The following is a 12,397-nucleotide window of genomic DNA, read 5'->3' on the forward strand; positions in this document are numbered from 1 at the left end:
TTATCATTGCCAGTCGTCGCACGATATCCAAAGTGGTTGCCCGCGCGCGATAAACAAACGTAAGCTCACCTGTCGAGAGCTTGTGGTTCGGTGGTGCACGCCGTTAACCCCAGTTGTGTCGGTGATCATCGCCGGTCCTCCAGTTGGGCATCGCCAGCCGAACGGCCCCGTGAGAAACGTCCCCGTGGTACCTGTATCAGGTTCGGGCAGAAGGAAGCAGTAAACGCTGCACAATTCCGCCCGAGTTCCGCATCGAATTTAATATCGACAGGTACGTTCGCCGCCAGCGCCGCGCGCTACGGAATCGTTCCGCTGAATGGGGCATGTGCATCGGTGTAATTATTTCAACGGGCGCCGGGGGGCAGGAACCGGGGACCGTTCGCGCGCGAGCCGCTCGTCGCGTTTTACCGCAATTTCCACGGCAGGAACGGCGAAATTTGTACAAGTTTGCCACTTGAGCTTTCGCCCGTCCTCTCGCCGAATCGCTCGTACAGGCGCGTATTCGATCGGCGATGTCGAGGCTGTGCCGAGTGTTATTTAGCTTCCGCGCGGCAGAAAACAACGTGACGGGAATCGGGGCGGGCGGAAACACGCGCCGGTATATTTGTGCGTTTTTTCCCTTCGCTCAAGTGGGGCGACCCGACCGAAACTCGGATGTACGATTCGGACGATGCACGGGCCCGGTTTGATGTGGTGGAAACTTCGTCGCGCTCAACGCTTGCACACTTATTTCGGTGATTTATGTTTGCGAGACATGATTGTAAAATTATTTGGCTTACTGTGACGAGCCTCCGGTGAATTTAATATACTTGATTACACGAAGACGTTACTTTTGTGGGTTCCGAGAAATATTCTCACTACTGGATCCACAAACACAGATTTTCATCTCTGTAAATTCTACGTGCCTATACGCTTTGGTTGAAGTTTGTAGAATTTTCATTAAACTCTTGAGGACGCATTGATAAAAACTGATAGACTGTACAGTGATTACACGATAATACGATTATTGTTTTCCTGGAAGCTTAGTTAGACAATGGACTCCGCTGAAATGTTTGCGCACGGTATAATACAATTCAGTGATTTAAATGGATGCACAAAATTCATAATGTGCCGAAGCTTTGATTTACCAGTACTGATTAACAGTCATCAAAGTGGATCAAATATGTATTTATCAGTGCGATCTCGAATTCAATCCAGCGATTATTCCAATTTCGCAAATAAACATGAGCACACGAAAAGCCGAGATTTAGTTTTCAATAACGACGATAATTATAACCAGGAGCGTATTCCACTAAATCTGTCGGCATATGTCATAAAAGAGGATCACCCGAAATTACTATTATAATATCAAACATTAAGCACAGACATCCACGAAAATGCTGAAGAGTTCCCGAAATATAAAACTAAGAGCAACTAAAAAATTCACAGCTACCAACTATCTAATTTATCACATTATCTCTTCAAAAAATCCGCTCGGAAGGCTTTACTCTCACCTTCAGAATCAAACCGTCTGTACCCCATTTCAACAAGATTGGTCCATTACCTAACTCGAGCGAATAGACACGGGGGAATAATTCGACCCCAGAAGCGAAGCAGCCTTCGATTAAATCTAACCCTGTCAACTAACCCCGGTTGCTTTCCTGTTGCAGATAAAGCTCGAGAGTCAGGTGGATCGGCATGATGACGAGAGAACTGATCGCGACGTTCCTGCTGCTGCAAGCAATCGCAAGGTACGGTCGCGTGGCGGCCGCGGAGTCGACGCACGCGGCTGACCAGTCGGCCTCTTCCGCGGTCCCGTCGGGGCTTTCTGGGCCAGATTACACGGGCCCGTCCGCTGGCTCTGACGAGTGCGACCCAGAAATGGTCGGCTTCGAGCTGGTGACCGGTTACGTGTACACCGCGCCCACGAACATGCTGGAGTCCATACCGGGAACCCTGATGCTCACCGACTGCCTGGAGATCTGTCAGGGGAACGACTCCTGCCAGGCGGTCAACTACGAGACGGGCCTGTGCGTGCTGTTCAGCTCGAACGCAGACAGCAACCCAGGTAAGATTGAATCGTTATCGTACGGGGCGCGCGAACGCTGGAGCGGTCGGGAACGATCGGCCGGGAATTGTGTATCCTGGATGGGACCGTGAACGGGTCAGGGGACTGGAGCCCCGCTGTCGATCGGTCTTTCTCCCGATTCGTCAGCGTCGAACGGTGCCACGCATCCGGGCATCGTACATATATGTATGCCCGGCGGCCGAATAAGGGAATTCCACGGAGCGTGTAAGCGTCCCGCGGAATGATTAAATGTCTAGGACGATGGATAAAATAGACGCGTGTCGTTCGTAGTGGGCAGCCGGCGCAGCCTCATGCAGCACGTGAGCCGCCTGGCTGAGAGCGTAACGGGCTCGAAACGATATTAGGACGGGGAGGTGGCTATTTCTTTGTGCGATTCTGAAAAAAAGTAGATGTTGAAGAACCAGTCTAGGTGCCTAAGGTAATAGTAAGAAAGTGCGATATAAGGTAGAAGAATAGAGTCCACAGAACTGCGATTTATATAATTGATTATTCTCACAATTACTAGTCATGACCAAGATGCTATTGATTCTACATTGACAAGTAAGGAGGTTTTATGATTTATCGTTTCTGAAACAGTCTACCAACAAGTTTTACTAATCGCAAGTTCATCACTGATCATTTTGTGCAAGGATTTAGAAGGAACTTATAAAACCCCCACGGTTTCCATATAATTCAAAGAAATCCTCATGAAATTATTTTTATCGAAATTTAAACTACACGGGGTAGTACAAAATAGCATCAACCGAACAGATTCCTTCTATGCGAAATTAGGAAACCACGCACAAGTGGGAAAACATTCGACAATCTCAAGGAATTAGTAACTATGGCAGTGCAGTTTAAAATCAGTGCTTACGTATCAAAATAGTAGCGAATTAGCGCGACAAGCTTGTAAATACAATCTAAACGCATTCGCGAACGATCGAGAATGTCCAGTTACGATTAATCCGGCAGAGAGAAAAAAAATTGAATCGCTAGCCTGAAAAATCGCTGACCAAATGTTTAGGGAATCCCCCGGCTCAGCCATGGTATGCATTTGATAGAATTCACCGGTTCGTATGTTACCTGTCGAGCGTATACATGTACTCGATCGTTATTAATCGTCCATTTCACGGATTATACAGCGAGGCGTAGCGTAATCCGTGTTTGCCGATTGTATCGCAACACCCCGCGTATCGATCTCGCGAGCTGCGAAAAATGCCCCAGCATTTCGAGCACCGGTTCGCGCCGGAAGCCTGCCGCGTTCTTGGAACACTTTCGGCGCGTCGAACTCCGAACGGTACTTCTTTGGGTCCCATCGTGCGCGACAGGTTGAAATTTTCACTGTTAGCGGCTGATATCGATATTCACCGCCGTTGCAATAGTTTCGCCGCGGGAAACCATTTCCGCCCGGACGCGAGAACGCTTGGCTTCTGCCAATTAACTTCGCCAGGTTTATATTTATGAAATATAGGGAGGCTGCACTCTCGGGGCCACTTTTGCATAAAGTGTTTAAAAATTTTAATGAGGCAGCTGAAATTAATGCGTTTAAAACTTTTACGCGCGTAAGAGTACACGCCAATCCAAAAACATGCCACCGCTGTTAATCCAGTTTCGTCCACTCGAGGCTTCTTATTTTCGAAGTCTGCCTTTTGTAATGTGTATAATAAGCTCGTGAAATTATTATTACGTCACGCCAGTGTACACTGGGAATTTCGTGAACGCTGTTACGTGGAACAAGCAATTGCAGCTGGGGGAATGGTGAGAACTGTTCTTCTGATACGAGAGAAAAGTTAGTGGCACTAATGTCTGGAACTATTAGAGTGGCATTCGCTCATTTAAGAATAAGAATAAAACACTCTGCGATGCACCAGTCACTCTGTCTGTCTTCGACTCGCCTCGGCCTCGTTAAAACTATTTTGCAAAAGGCAAGTCGCCGTTCAGCTGCCAAGCACAGTCGATTTTCCTGCGAAGGGTTCGCGCAAAAATATCGAGAGGCGGCCGAAGGATTTGTCAAGCGCGCTCCTCTCGACCTACTCCCTCATCGCATTTCGGAGCGTCGGATTGAAGACAATTTTAAGCCATTCCGGCCGCGAGCATCGCTCAGATTACGTGTTAAACTTTTACCGTGCAGCGGACCGTTTTTGCGCTACCTCTCGTCACGTTTGAACAGAGTTCTCACCCGAAGAGGGTGCGCGGGGGAGAGAGAGCGAAAAAAAGGGGCGAATTTCCGCGCTACATCGCGTACACGCTACTCGATATTAAAAACGTCGCTCATTCGTGCGTCGATTGCAATGTACACGGTTCGAATGGAAGGGAGGAAAATACAAGGATGCCTGTCGGGGTGAAAAATACGTAGCACGTCATTATCGTAATTTCTTATCGCCGAGCGTCCAGCCGAACCATATTGAGAACTCTTTGGAGAAGGCGAAACCCCGCGCATTAAAATTTGTCGTCCCCGCGAGAGAAAAAAGACACGAACGGAGCCTCGTTACCGGGGTAACTAAAATTACAGGAAACTTGCAGGGGGGAGGGGGGCTGATGTAAATACGGGGCAAACTTTAAACTTCATTAAATTCGATTAAACCGGTGGGCTAACTGTAAAGCTGCAGCGGAAAGTTTGATCTGCTTTAGTTGCCAACATCGATTAAAAATACAATTTGCTTAAAAGTTACGGTGGTTCCCGTTAACGCGGCCGGAGATGCGTCTACCTAGCAAGCGGCATGAACGTCGAAACTATGATCTCGGACAATTAGGTGCGCTACAAATAAGCCGTAAGAACGATGGTTCCCATGCAGCGTGTGCAGCACAGTTAAGATACAAGATAATTACCGTGAAACAAGGATGCACTGTAATTATTTCGACAGTCCGAAGACACGGGCCCCCCATTGAAATTATGCGCCGCAGAAACAGACTGCTGCTTCGAGAAACTTTGCAGAAGCTTGATATAATTCTGCTCTGCTGTTGCATAATGTGGGAAAAAGACCGGGGCAAATTTGAAAACAATATCCTTTCTTCTGACTTTTCCCGGAGCTTCGGGTATTACTGCGTTACGCTCCGCGGACGGAGTTGGACGAAACTCAATCTGAAACAATCGAATTAGTCTGTCTCTCGCCGGCCATAAAGAGAATTAGCGAGACTTATCGGAATATCCATTAGAGGGAATCGATTCGGATTTCTTGTCGTTTACATAGCCGTCTTCGTCTACTTTCTGAATGAAAGGCGAGACGTGAGAGACGGAACGGATGAAACAGATATCGCGGTATAAAGAGACTGAAATGCGATGCACCTCTTGTTACCTTTTACATCGGTTTCCGTCAGCGAGATTAAATGATTCAGGGTCTAGTTTGAATAAAGGGGCGAGCATTTATTCCTGCAAAAACTATCTCTCACTGTTTCTGTTAATAATAATCTCTGATAAAATCGAGGCTGTAGTTATTCGAACGGAGCCTTCAATGAGTCTAATGCCGTTAGGTATTACTATTGACGTAGATCATTAACATTTTGAATGGCGCAAGGTTTTGAGAAATGCCCCTTTAAGTCAGTCAGACCTTCCCGAGTGAGCGTTTCCGCCGAGAAAGTTATGCTTAACTCACCCCGGGCAAACATTCGGAGACTCTCGAACAATACTTTCGATGGGATCCAGAATATATCGACGTGAAGGCACGACAAGAGCGTGCATAAAATGCAGATCCCTCGGCGTGGAAACACGCCGATGCCACTGAAACAGTTAAGTTCATCGTAACTCGTGAGCAGTTTATCATGGTTGGTGATATATCTGAGAATAAATAGAAAGCTAACTAACACTACGTTAGAATAACAATTATCCCACAAGCTCAGCTAAATTCCGGTCGCGGGTGACTAAAGAACTAACTTGTAGTTGATAATTAGGGGGGGACCACCACTGTAATGGCCCGAAATCTTTGGGAATTTATTAAAAGCAAACTACGTAATGAATCTTTTTCAAACTTTCAGGACTTTTTATTGGATATTTAAGTTATACGAATATAATTTTTTAAATTTATTTAAAGCAGATTTGCAAGCTGTACAGGATTAGTAACTGTGCGCTGCAAAAAATCTGCTTGACAGTTTTCTGACGAAATGAGGCTTCTAAAATCAACAAACCAAAATGTTTTAGAAACTATATGCGGATGGCTATGGCACAACCGGAGATTTTTTTGATCGGTCGTTTCCATCTATTTATTTTCCAACGAAAGCGGTTAATTTACTAGAATCAAATTTCACTTTTTTTTCAGAGATTCGCCAATTTGTAATTTCAAAATTTTTGCAAATCAAACCCGTCGTGCCACAGCCATACCATATAGTTTCTAAAACATTTTGGTCTTTTGATTTCCGAAGAACCGTTTCGTCGGAAAACTGTCAAGCACGTCAGCGGAAATTTTTTGCAGACCTAAGTTACTGGTCCTGTACAGTTTACAAATAAATTTTAAAAAATATATTCGCACAACTTGAATATCCAATAAAAATTCCTGAAAGTCTGAAAAAGATTCATTACGCAGTTTGCTTCTAATAAATTTCCAAAGATACCTTTACTTTTCGGGGCATTAAAAAAATTCAGTAGATTCGAAACATAAAAACTTCGCTTCCATTTAGAAACGCCTTTACCGAGTCTATGATCTCTGTATCTGCTAAAATTCCTCGGAACCACGTTAACAGAGTAATTGTATTTAACGGGGTATCGTTATCGGCCAAAGAAGCTTAATAATTGCGGCCAGCCGCGGTGGATAAGGCCAAGGAAACACGTACAGCCATTCAATATGTTAACGATCACTTGATGTAACGAGCATCGCGAAATTTCCGGCAGCATTAACAATGAACCGCGAAAGAGATTTTCATTAATGAAGGCGGGCTCTTAGGTCGAGCGTGCTCCAGATGCATTTTTATCAAATTCCATGTACGAAAATCTCGCTGGAACAATATACTGTAACGATCACGTGCATTGTCAGGCAACTACTCCGCCGCGCTGGTTCCTCATGAATAATGGATACTGGTATAAGTAAGTGTAATGAGAAATGCACTAATTGAATCTTCCGGGGTGTAATTAATATAAACTATGCGTTCGTGGCTGGCCGATCCGTGGGCATTAATTACATGGTAAATGAGTTACCGCACCTATAGAAAAACGGTGTTACTCCGCGAGATCTCTTTCGATTACGGCCGCCGGTGTGTTCGAAGCGTGTATTAGCCGCTGGCCGAGGAACGATCGTATTTATTACATCGTTACATCATCCTTTTTACGGTCCCGGGGCGGGGTTAACAAACTTCTTCCGCGTTTTCGAATTCGTAATATCTCCGTGGGCGGGAAGTTAGCGGCGCTCGACGCGGGAGTGAGTTCGTAGAATTGAATTTAAACAATCGCTGGAAAGGGGTTGGACGGGGGGCCGCGGTGCACTTTTACAACAATGAAAACCAATTTCTGCCCCGTGCCTCGGCAGCGCGAGTCCCTCGCTGCCTGGGAACGTGTCGGATTGCTCGATGTTCTATGAAGAAATGGAGTTATTCAAAAAGTTGCGACCACTTTCGCGAAGTACGTAAATTCTGCCGAGTGGGGTGCACGCGCGGGTCACGGTTACGAAAACATCGTGGAAATGGATCGACGAGCCATCAAACCGCTCGTTTTATTCATGCCGGTTTCAGTTTCTGCGGATTCGGAAACAACGCTGGCAATCTGCGTTAAATTTGGTTGGGGAATTTCCTGCTGATTTCTTTTTTCGCTAGGCTTTCTGGAATTAGTAAACTATTTTTTATGAGTGCTGATTAAGCTGCATTGGTGATATTTTTCGACTCGATTTAAAGTTCTATATTACGAAACAAAATCGAGTCCACGAGCAATAGCAAGAAGAATAATAACACAGTGAATTACTAGTGTATATACCATTAAGAATATTAGGATAAAAGAAATTTAGTAATTCGCAGGAAAGGTCAATGACATTGGAACAAAATTGTTGGTCTCGGAATAAACATTGATATTTCTATTATATCTATTAATGAAGCCTATTCGTCTTAATGAATTTCAATGACAATTATACTGCTTTTGTATTTTGTTTCTATCACGTAATAATAACAATAAAACTTTTTATCGCACCAGAAGAAAAGAGAAGAAAAAATTAATGTACCAAAAACGAAAAAAGGAATAGACGTGGCTCGGCATAGCTGCTATTAGGTATAGGGTTGCCAACTTTTTTCCGGGGACATATAGTACTTTACGGCCAATGTGTTAAAAAATATAATACATTGTGAAAGAATATAGTACTTCTCGGAAGAAAGTGATACAAAATAAAGCTACATTAAAACAACCACATTTTATTTTTTCAAATGTGTATTTTTGTGGAATTTTGCTTTATTAATTAATTTATTTTCTGTGACAAATGTGTCAAAGGTTTGATTGCACTGAAAGTCCAAATTAACATATATCAGGAGCTCATTTTTTATGATAGATACACTGGTTCTGTTTCTCTCTTCCCGCCACTTTATATTCATTAAAGACAAAATCCTCTGTTAAAGTTTAAATTCGCAAATTCAAATGTTGATGTTGCCGTAGAATATAAAACTAACAGGGGAACACCCCGAACCAAGAAATTCGAAAAATTCTGAAACTTTTTGAATATGTAGGGAATTTCGTCCTGATTATACCGCAATTTTTGTTTGCTGCCCAAATTCAATCTAAGGGGGTGTAACTGGCCCACAAAAATCCTATTATTTTCCGAATTTGTGTTATATTTCGTGAACTGTAAAATAATTCTTTTACCAAATGATAGATCTAATTAAAAGAAGTAACTGTTGTTTTGAAACTGTTGTTCTATCTCTCACAGACTGCGAGTTACAAAATAAAATCGGAAAATAGTCGAATTTTCGGGGGTTAATTTCACCCCTTTCGAGTGAATTTGGGCAGCAAACAAAAATTGCGTTGCAATCAGAAGGAAGTCCCCTACATATTCACAAAGCTTCAGAATTTTTTTAAATCCCGGGTTCGGGATCATCCCTTGTAAGTAAAAATTGTAGAAATTTATCGATGTATCGGAAATATAGTATTTTAACGTACTATATCTTTTCCTAATTGTACATAGTACACAAGACAAAACACAGTGCAATACTATATATTATAGTACGGTGGGCAACCCTAATTATGTCTGAGCTGAGAGAGAAAAGGAGAAAAAGTATGTTTGTTGTTACAACTACAGTTTTTGATCGATCAAAGCCAACGCAATTCATCGAATTCCTTTGTAACGTTTGACGATCAATTTAATCCACCCGACCTATTATTCTCTGATTCACGTACCTCACAAAAAGATTCAAGTATTTCGAATAGGTACCTTACACGTCCGGCTTCCACCAGAAAATCCCTCTTAACCAGGACAATGAAGAATGCCAAAAAAAAAACAGTTAACAATTGCCGATTTGGTCGCGTTGTACCGATAACAGCGGCAATGCGGACGAGAGAGCGTGATTTTATTCCTGAATCATTGATACAGGAAGTTCGTGTCGGGAAGCCATCAAAGCGTGACCACGTCGGGTCTCGTCCTCTGGGGCCACGAGTAGTTGATCTTCGACGGCTCCGTTCTTCTTACTCTCCGTTTTTGCCTGCCTTCTCTCGCCTGGCCTCCTTTTTTTCCCCTCTTTCACTTGAAAATACCGCGGAGGCAAGCACGCTTGACACGACCGATTTTACGGTGCATGCTCAAAGTGACGCAATTAAGCTTTAAAATCGTGCGCGTCTGATTTTCATCGGTTGCTGCCGGCCTCTATCTGCCTAGAGAGGGGCGGGCGGCGGCGAGCAGCAGGGGCAGGCGGGGTTGTTGCTAAAAGACGCAAAAGAGTACTTCTTTGTGGACGTGAAGCTGTCACGGGCAGGTATGCCTGCACGTCAACTCGATAACTCGAAAAGTTCGCGGTAAATGATCGCCAATGCGCAAGGTGCCTCGAATATTTTGCATGTTTGTTGCTCGCCTCGCTCGTCACCACCACTTTATCCTCGCGGCTGCAATCTTTCCTCGGTTTCTTTCTCCTTCCTTCTATTCTTTTTTTTTTTTGACGGCGATCATCATCATTACGTGCGTGCCTCGAGATTCAATTTTTCTGATACCGCCCGGGCAAAAAAGGCAGTAATGACACGATGCTCTTGCCGTTGCTTTTTCTTAATTATGGAGCATGACCGTCTCTCGTCGCATTTCCGGATCTGTCATCTACATAACATCGAGAATTGTCTCGGCAGTGGCTGCGAGTTGATTACCGTGTAAGAACACCTCGAAAAACTCTACTTTGGTGGAAAGTCGGCTTCGGTTGGATGACTGTGCGTCTTAGGCGTGCGGTTCATTTAATGGAAATTGAAAATTATGATTATAATTCAGTGGAAACTGAATTGAAAGGAAGCCAGCGACAAGTGTTTTCTAGGTTTCGTATTACTAGTATTAAAAAAGCTTATTCAATTCTGATCAATTTCAGTAACTTACAAGGGGAGGACACCATGAGGTAGACGCCGATTTTGATAAGCCTTGGCACGCTGGATCTATGTCGAAAATAAGTAAATAGGTGTCCGAGCGTTTCTGCCAATGGGCCTTAATAATAGAGATATTTGCATGGAAATTATTCAAAATTTCATAGTGGCCGTGGGGTTTTAATGGGTAAAAATCCCACTACCCTGACGCCCCCGGCGAATTACCCTCTGAAGGAGTCGGGGTGCCTTTTGAAGATTTCCCCAAGTTAAAAAAAAAAATGATGAAAAAAATAATTTATAAATTTTTTTTTTAACGTGGAGACATCTTCAAAAGACACCCCGACGCCTCCAGAAGGGAATCTCTCACGAACGCCAGGGTAGTGTGGGATTTTTACCCACTAAAACCCCACGGCCACTATGAAATTTTTAATAATTTACATGTAAATATCTTTATTATTAAGGCCCATTGGCAGAACCGCTCGGACACCTATTTACTTATTTTCGACATAGATCCAGCGTGCCAAAGCTCATCAAAATCGGTGTCCACCTCATGGTGCCCTCTCCTTGCTAGACAAATAATGATCATTCACTCTGCAAGCAATTTTGAGAAAATATTTCCACGTTCATAAGTTGTTCCAAAGAGCATTATTTGGTATACATAAATACTAAAATTAGTGTTGGGGCCATTTTCCCTATGCTTACCCGGCTAGACACTATCATTCCCCTATCTTTAATATTTTTTGCCAATTTTAAACACCATATAGACACTCTCCTATTAATGCCCTTAATAAGATTCCAATTTTAAATAGAAATCCACGTACGCGTCATTCAATATCGACCCGATGCATCTACAACTGTACGAGGCAGAGGAGATTCTTTTGTAACGTGGATGAAAGTTTGTTCTAACGTTTCGCTGGCAGTACAGCTATCTTCGACGAAGGTTCCGCACGTTCGATATTTGTTTCTCGTAAAACGGGACCAGTGGTAGGTTCGCAGGCCCCGTGTACCGTGGATCATGATCGACGATGGGACAATGACGACACAAGCGCGCGCGCGTCACGATCACGAAATTTCTGTACCCGGGCTCCGTTACTCAATGATAGGATCATCTTACCAGCGACCTAACTGCCGCCCACTTACCATTCCTCCTCATTCGTCCGCAAGTCGTCCCTGTTCATCGTCCTCCAAGGATCACTTACAATTAGCGCAGATCGGCATTGAACGCCGCGGTAATTAGTCTCCTAGCTAACGTATTCTGGGCATCGCGGGATCATGGGAGCCGAAATGACGTTTCTTTGCTTTTCTTGCTTCCACTTCCGTGTTCACTCAAGTCACATCTAATATTTCTTTAGGTAAAGCTGGTTTGAAAGCTTTGTTTGGGAAACTATGCGAGGGTCGAAGAGAGTATTTAACAGAAGAAGAAGAAAGAACCTTTTAAAAGTAGATACTTGAAGCCACAATGAAATGTTTGTGTTCACAGATATCGATAGAAATAATCCGTAAGCGCTCCACTTCTCAGAATTGCGTATATGTCGACTCTATTTCAAGTATTTCTACTTGTTCCATTCCAGTTTCGACTGCCTCGAGTTTTATACCTGAACATTCATCTAAAAAAAATGATGGAGATTCTACGACCCAGACCTAACCCAGAACAGACCTAACCAAGACCAGACCTAACCCAGACCTAAATTAACCCAGACAATTATTCTAAACACTAATAATACAAAATAGCTACATAAACGCCCCCTTTGTCGCGTATCAAGTTTACTAGGCACCGGTCCCGCAGTAAGCAAAAGTCCTGCAAGGCACGGTGATTGTAAAAATTCTCGAGTAATTTTCTCGCCGGTGCCCCCAAAGGAAATATATTCATTCAGGAATACATCAGCGACTCCACCACT

General features: G+C 43.8%; 2 protein-coding genes across 9 annotated transcripts in view; one reads left to right on the top strand and one right to left on the bottom strand.

The window, feature by feature from the left end:
* Nucleotides 1–12,397, bottom strand: part of Atg16 (Autophagy-related 16) — a 679,282-nt gene that overhangs the window by 259,972 nt on the left and 406,913 nt on the right. For 2 of the 5 annotated variants that reach the window (XR_013087045.1, XM_076826315.1), the window contains exon 9: nucleotides 5,641–5,765. The exons of the other annotated variants lie outside the window; for them this stretch is intronic. Coding sequence is in view for 1 of the 2 variants with exons in the window: in XM_076826315.1 (XP_076682430.1) it covers nucleotides 5,641–5,765 (125 nt within the window). In the remaining variant the exon portion in view is untranslated. The remainder of the gene's footprint in view (nucleotides 1–5,640; nucleotides 5,766–12,397) is intronic. 5 annotated transcript variants of the gene reach the window in all.
* Nucleotides 1–12,397, top strand: part of Neo (ZP and PAN domain-containing protein neyo) — a 293,377-nt gene that overhangs the window by 181,923 nt on the left and 99,057 nt on the right. For 3 of the 4 annotated variants that reach the window (XM_076826273.1, XM_076826275.1, XM_076826274.1), the window contains one exon: nucleotides 1,650–2,047. In XM_076826273.1, the coding sequence (XP_076682388.1) occupies nucleotides 1,678–2,047 (370 nt within the window). In that variant the 5' untranslated portion in view covers nucleotides 1,650–1,677. Of the gene's footprint in view, nucleotide 1; nucleotides 272–1,649; nucleotides 2,048–12,397 lie in introns of those variants that run through there. The other variant, XM_076826272.1, reaches the window with a different exon arrangement.

This window comes from Andrena cerasifolii, chromosome 14, assembly GCF_050908995.1.
Source record: "Andrena cerasifolii isolate SP2316 chromosome 14, iyAndCera1_principal, whole genome shotgun sequence".
Taxonomy (NCBI): domain Eukaryota; kingdom Metazoa; phylum Arthropoda; class Insecta; order Hymenoptera; family Andrenidae; genus Andrena; species Andrena cerasifolii.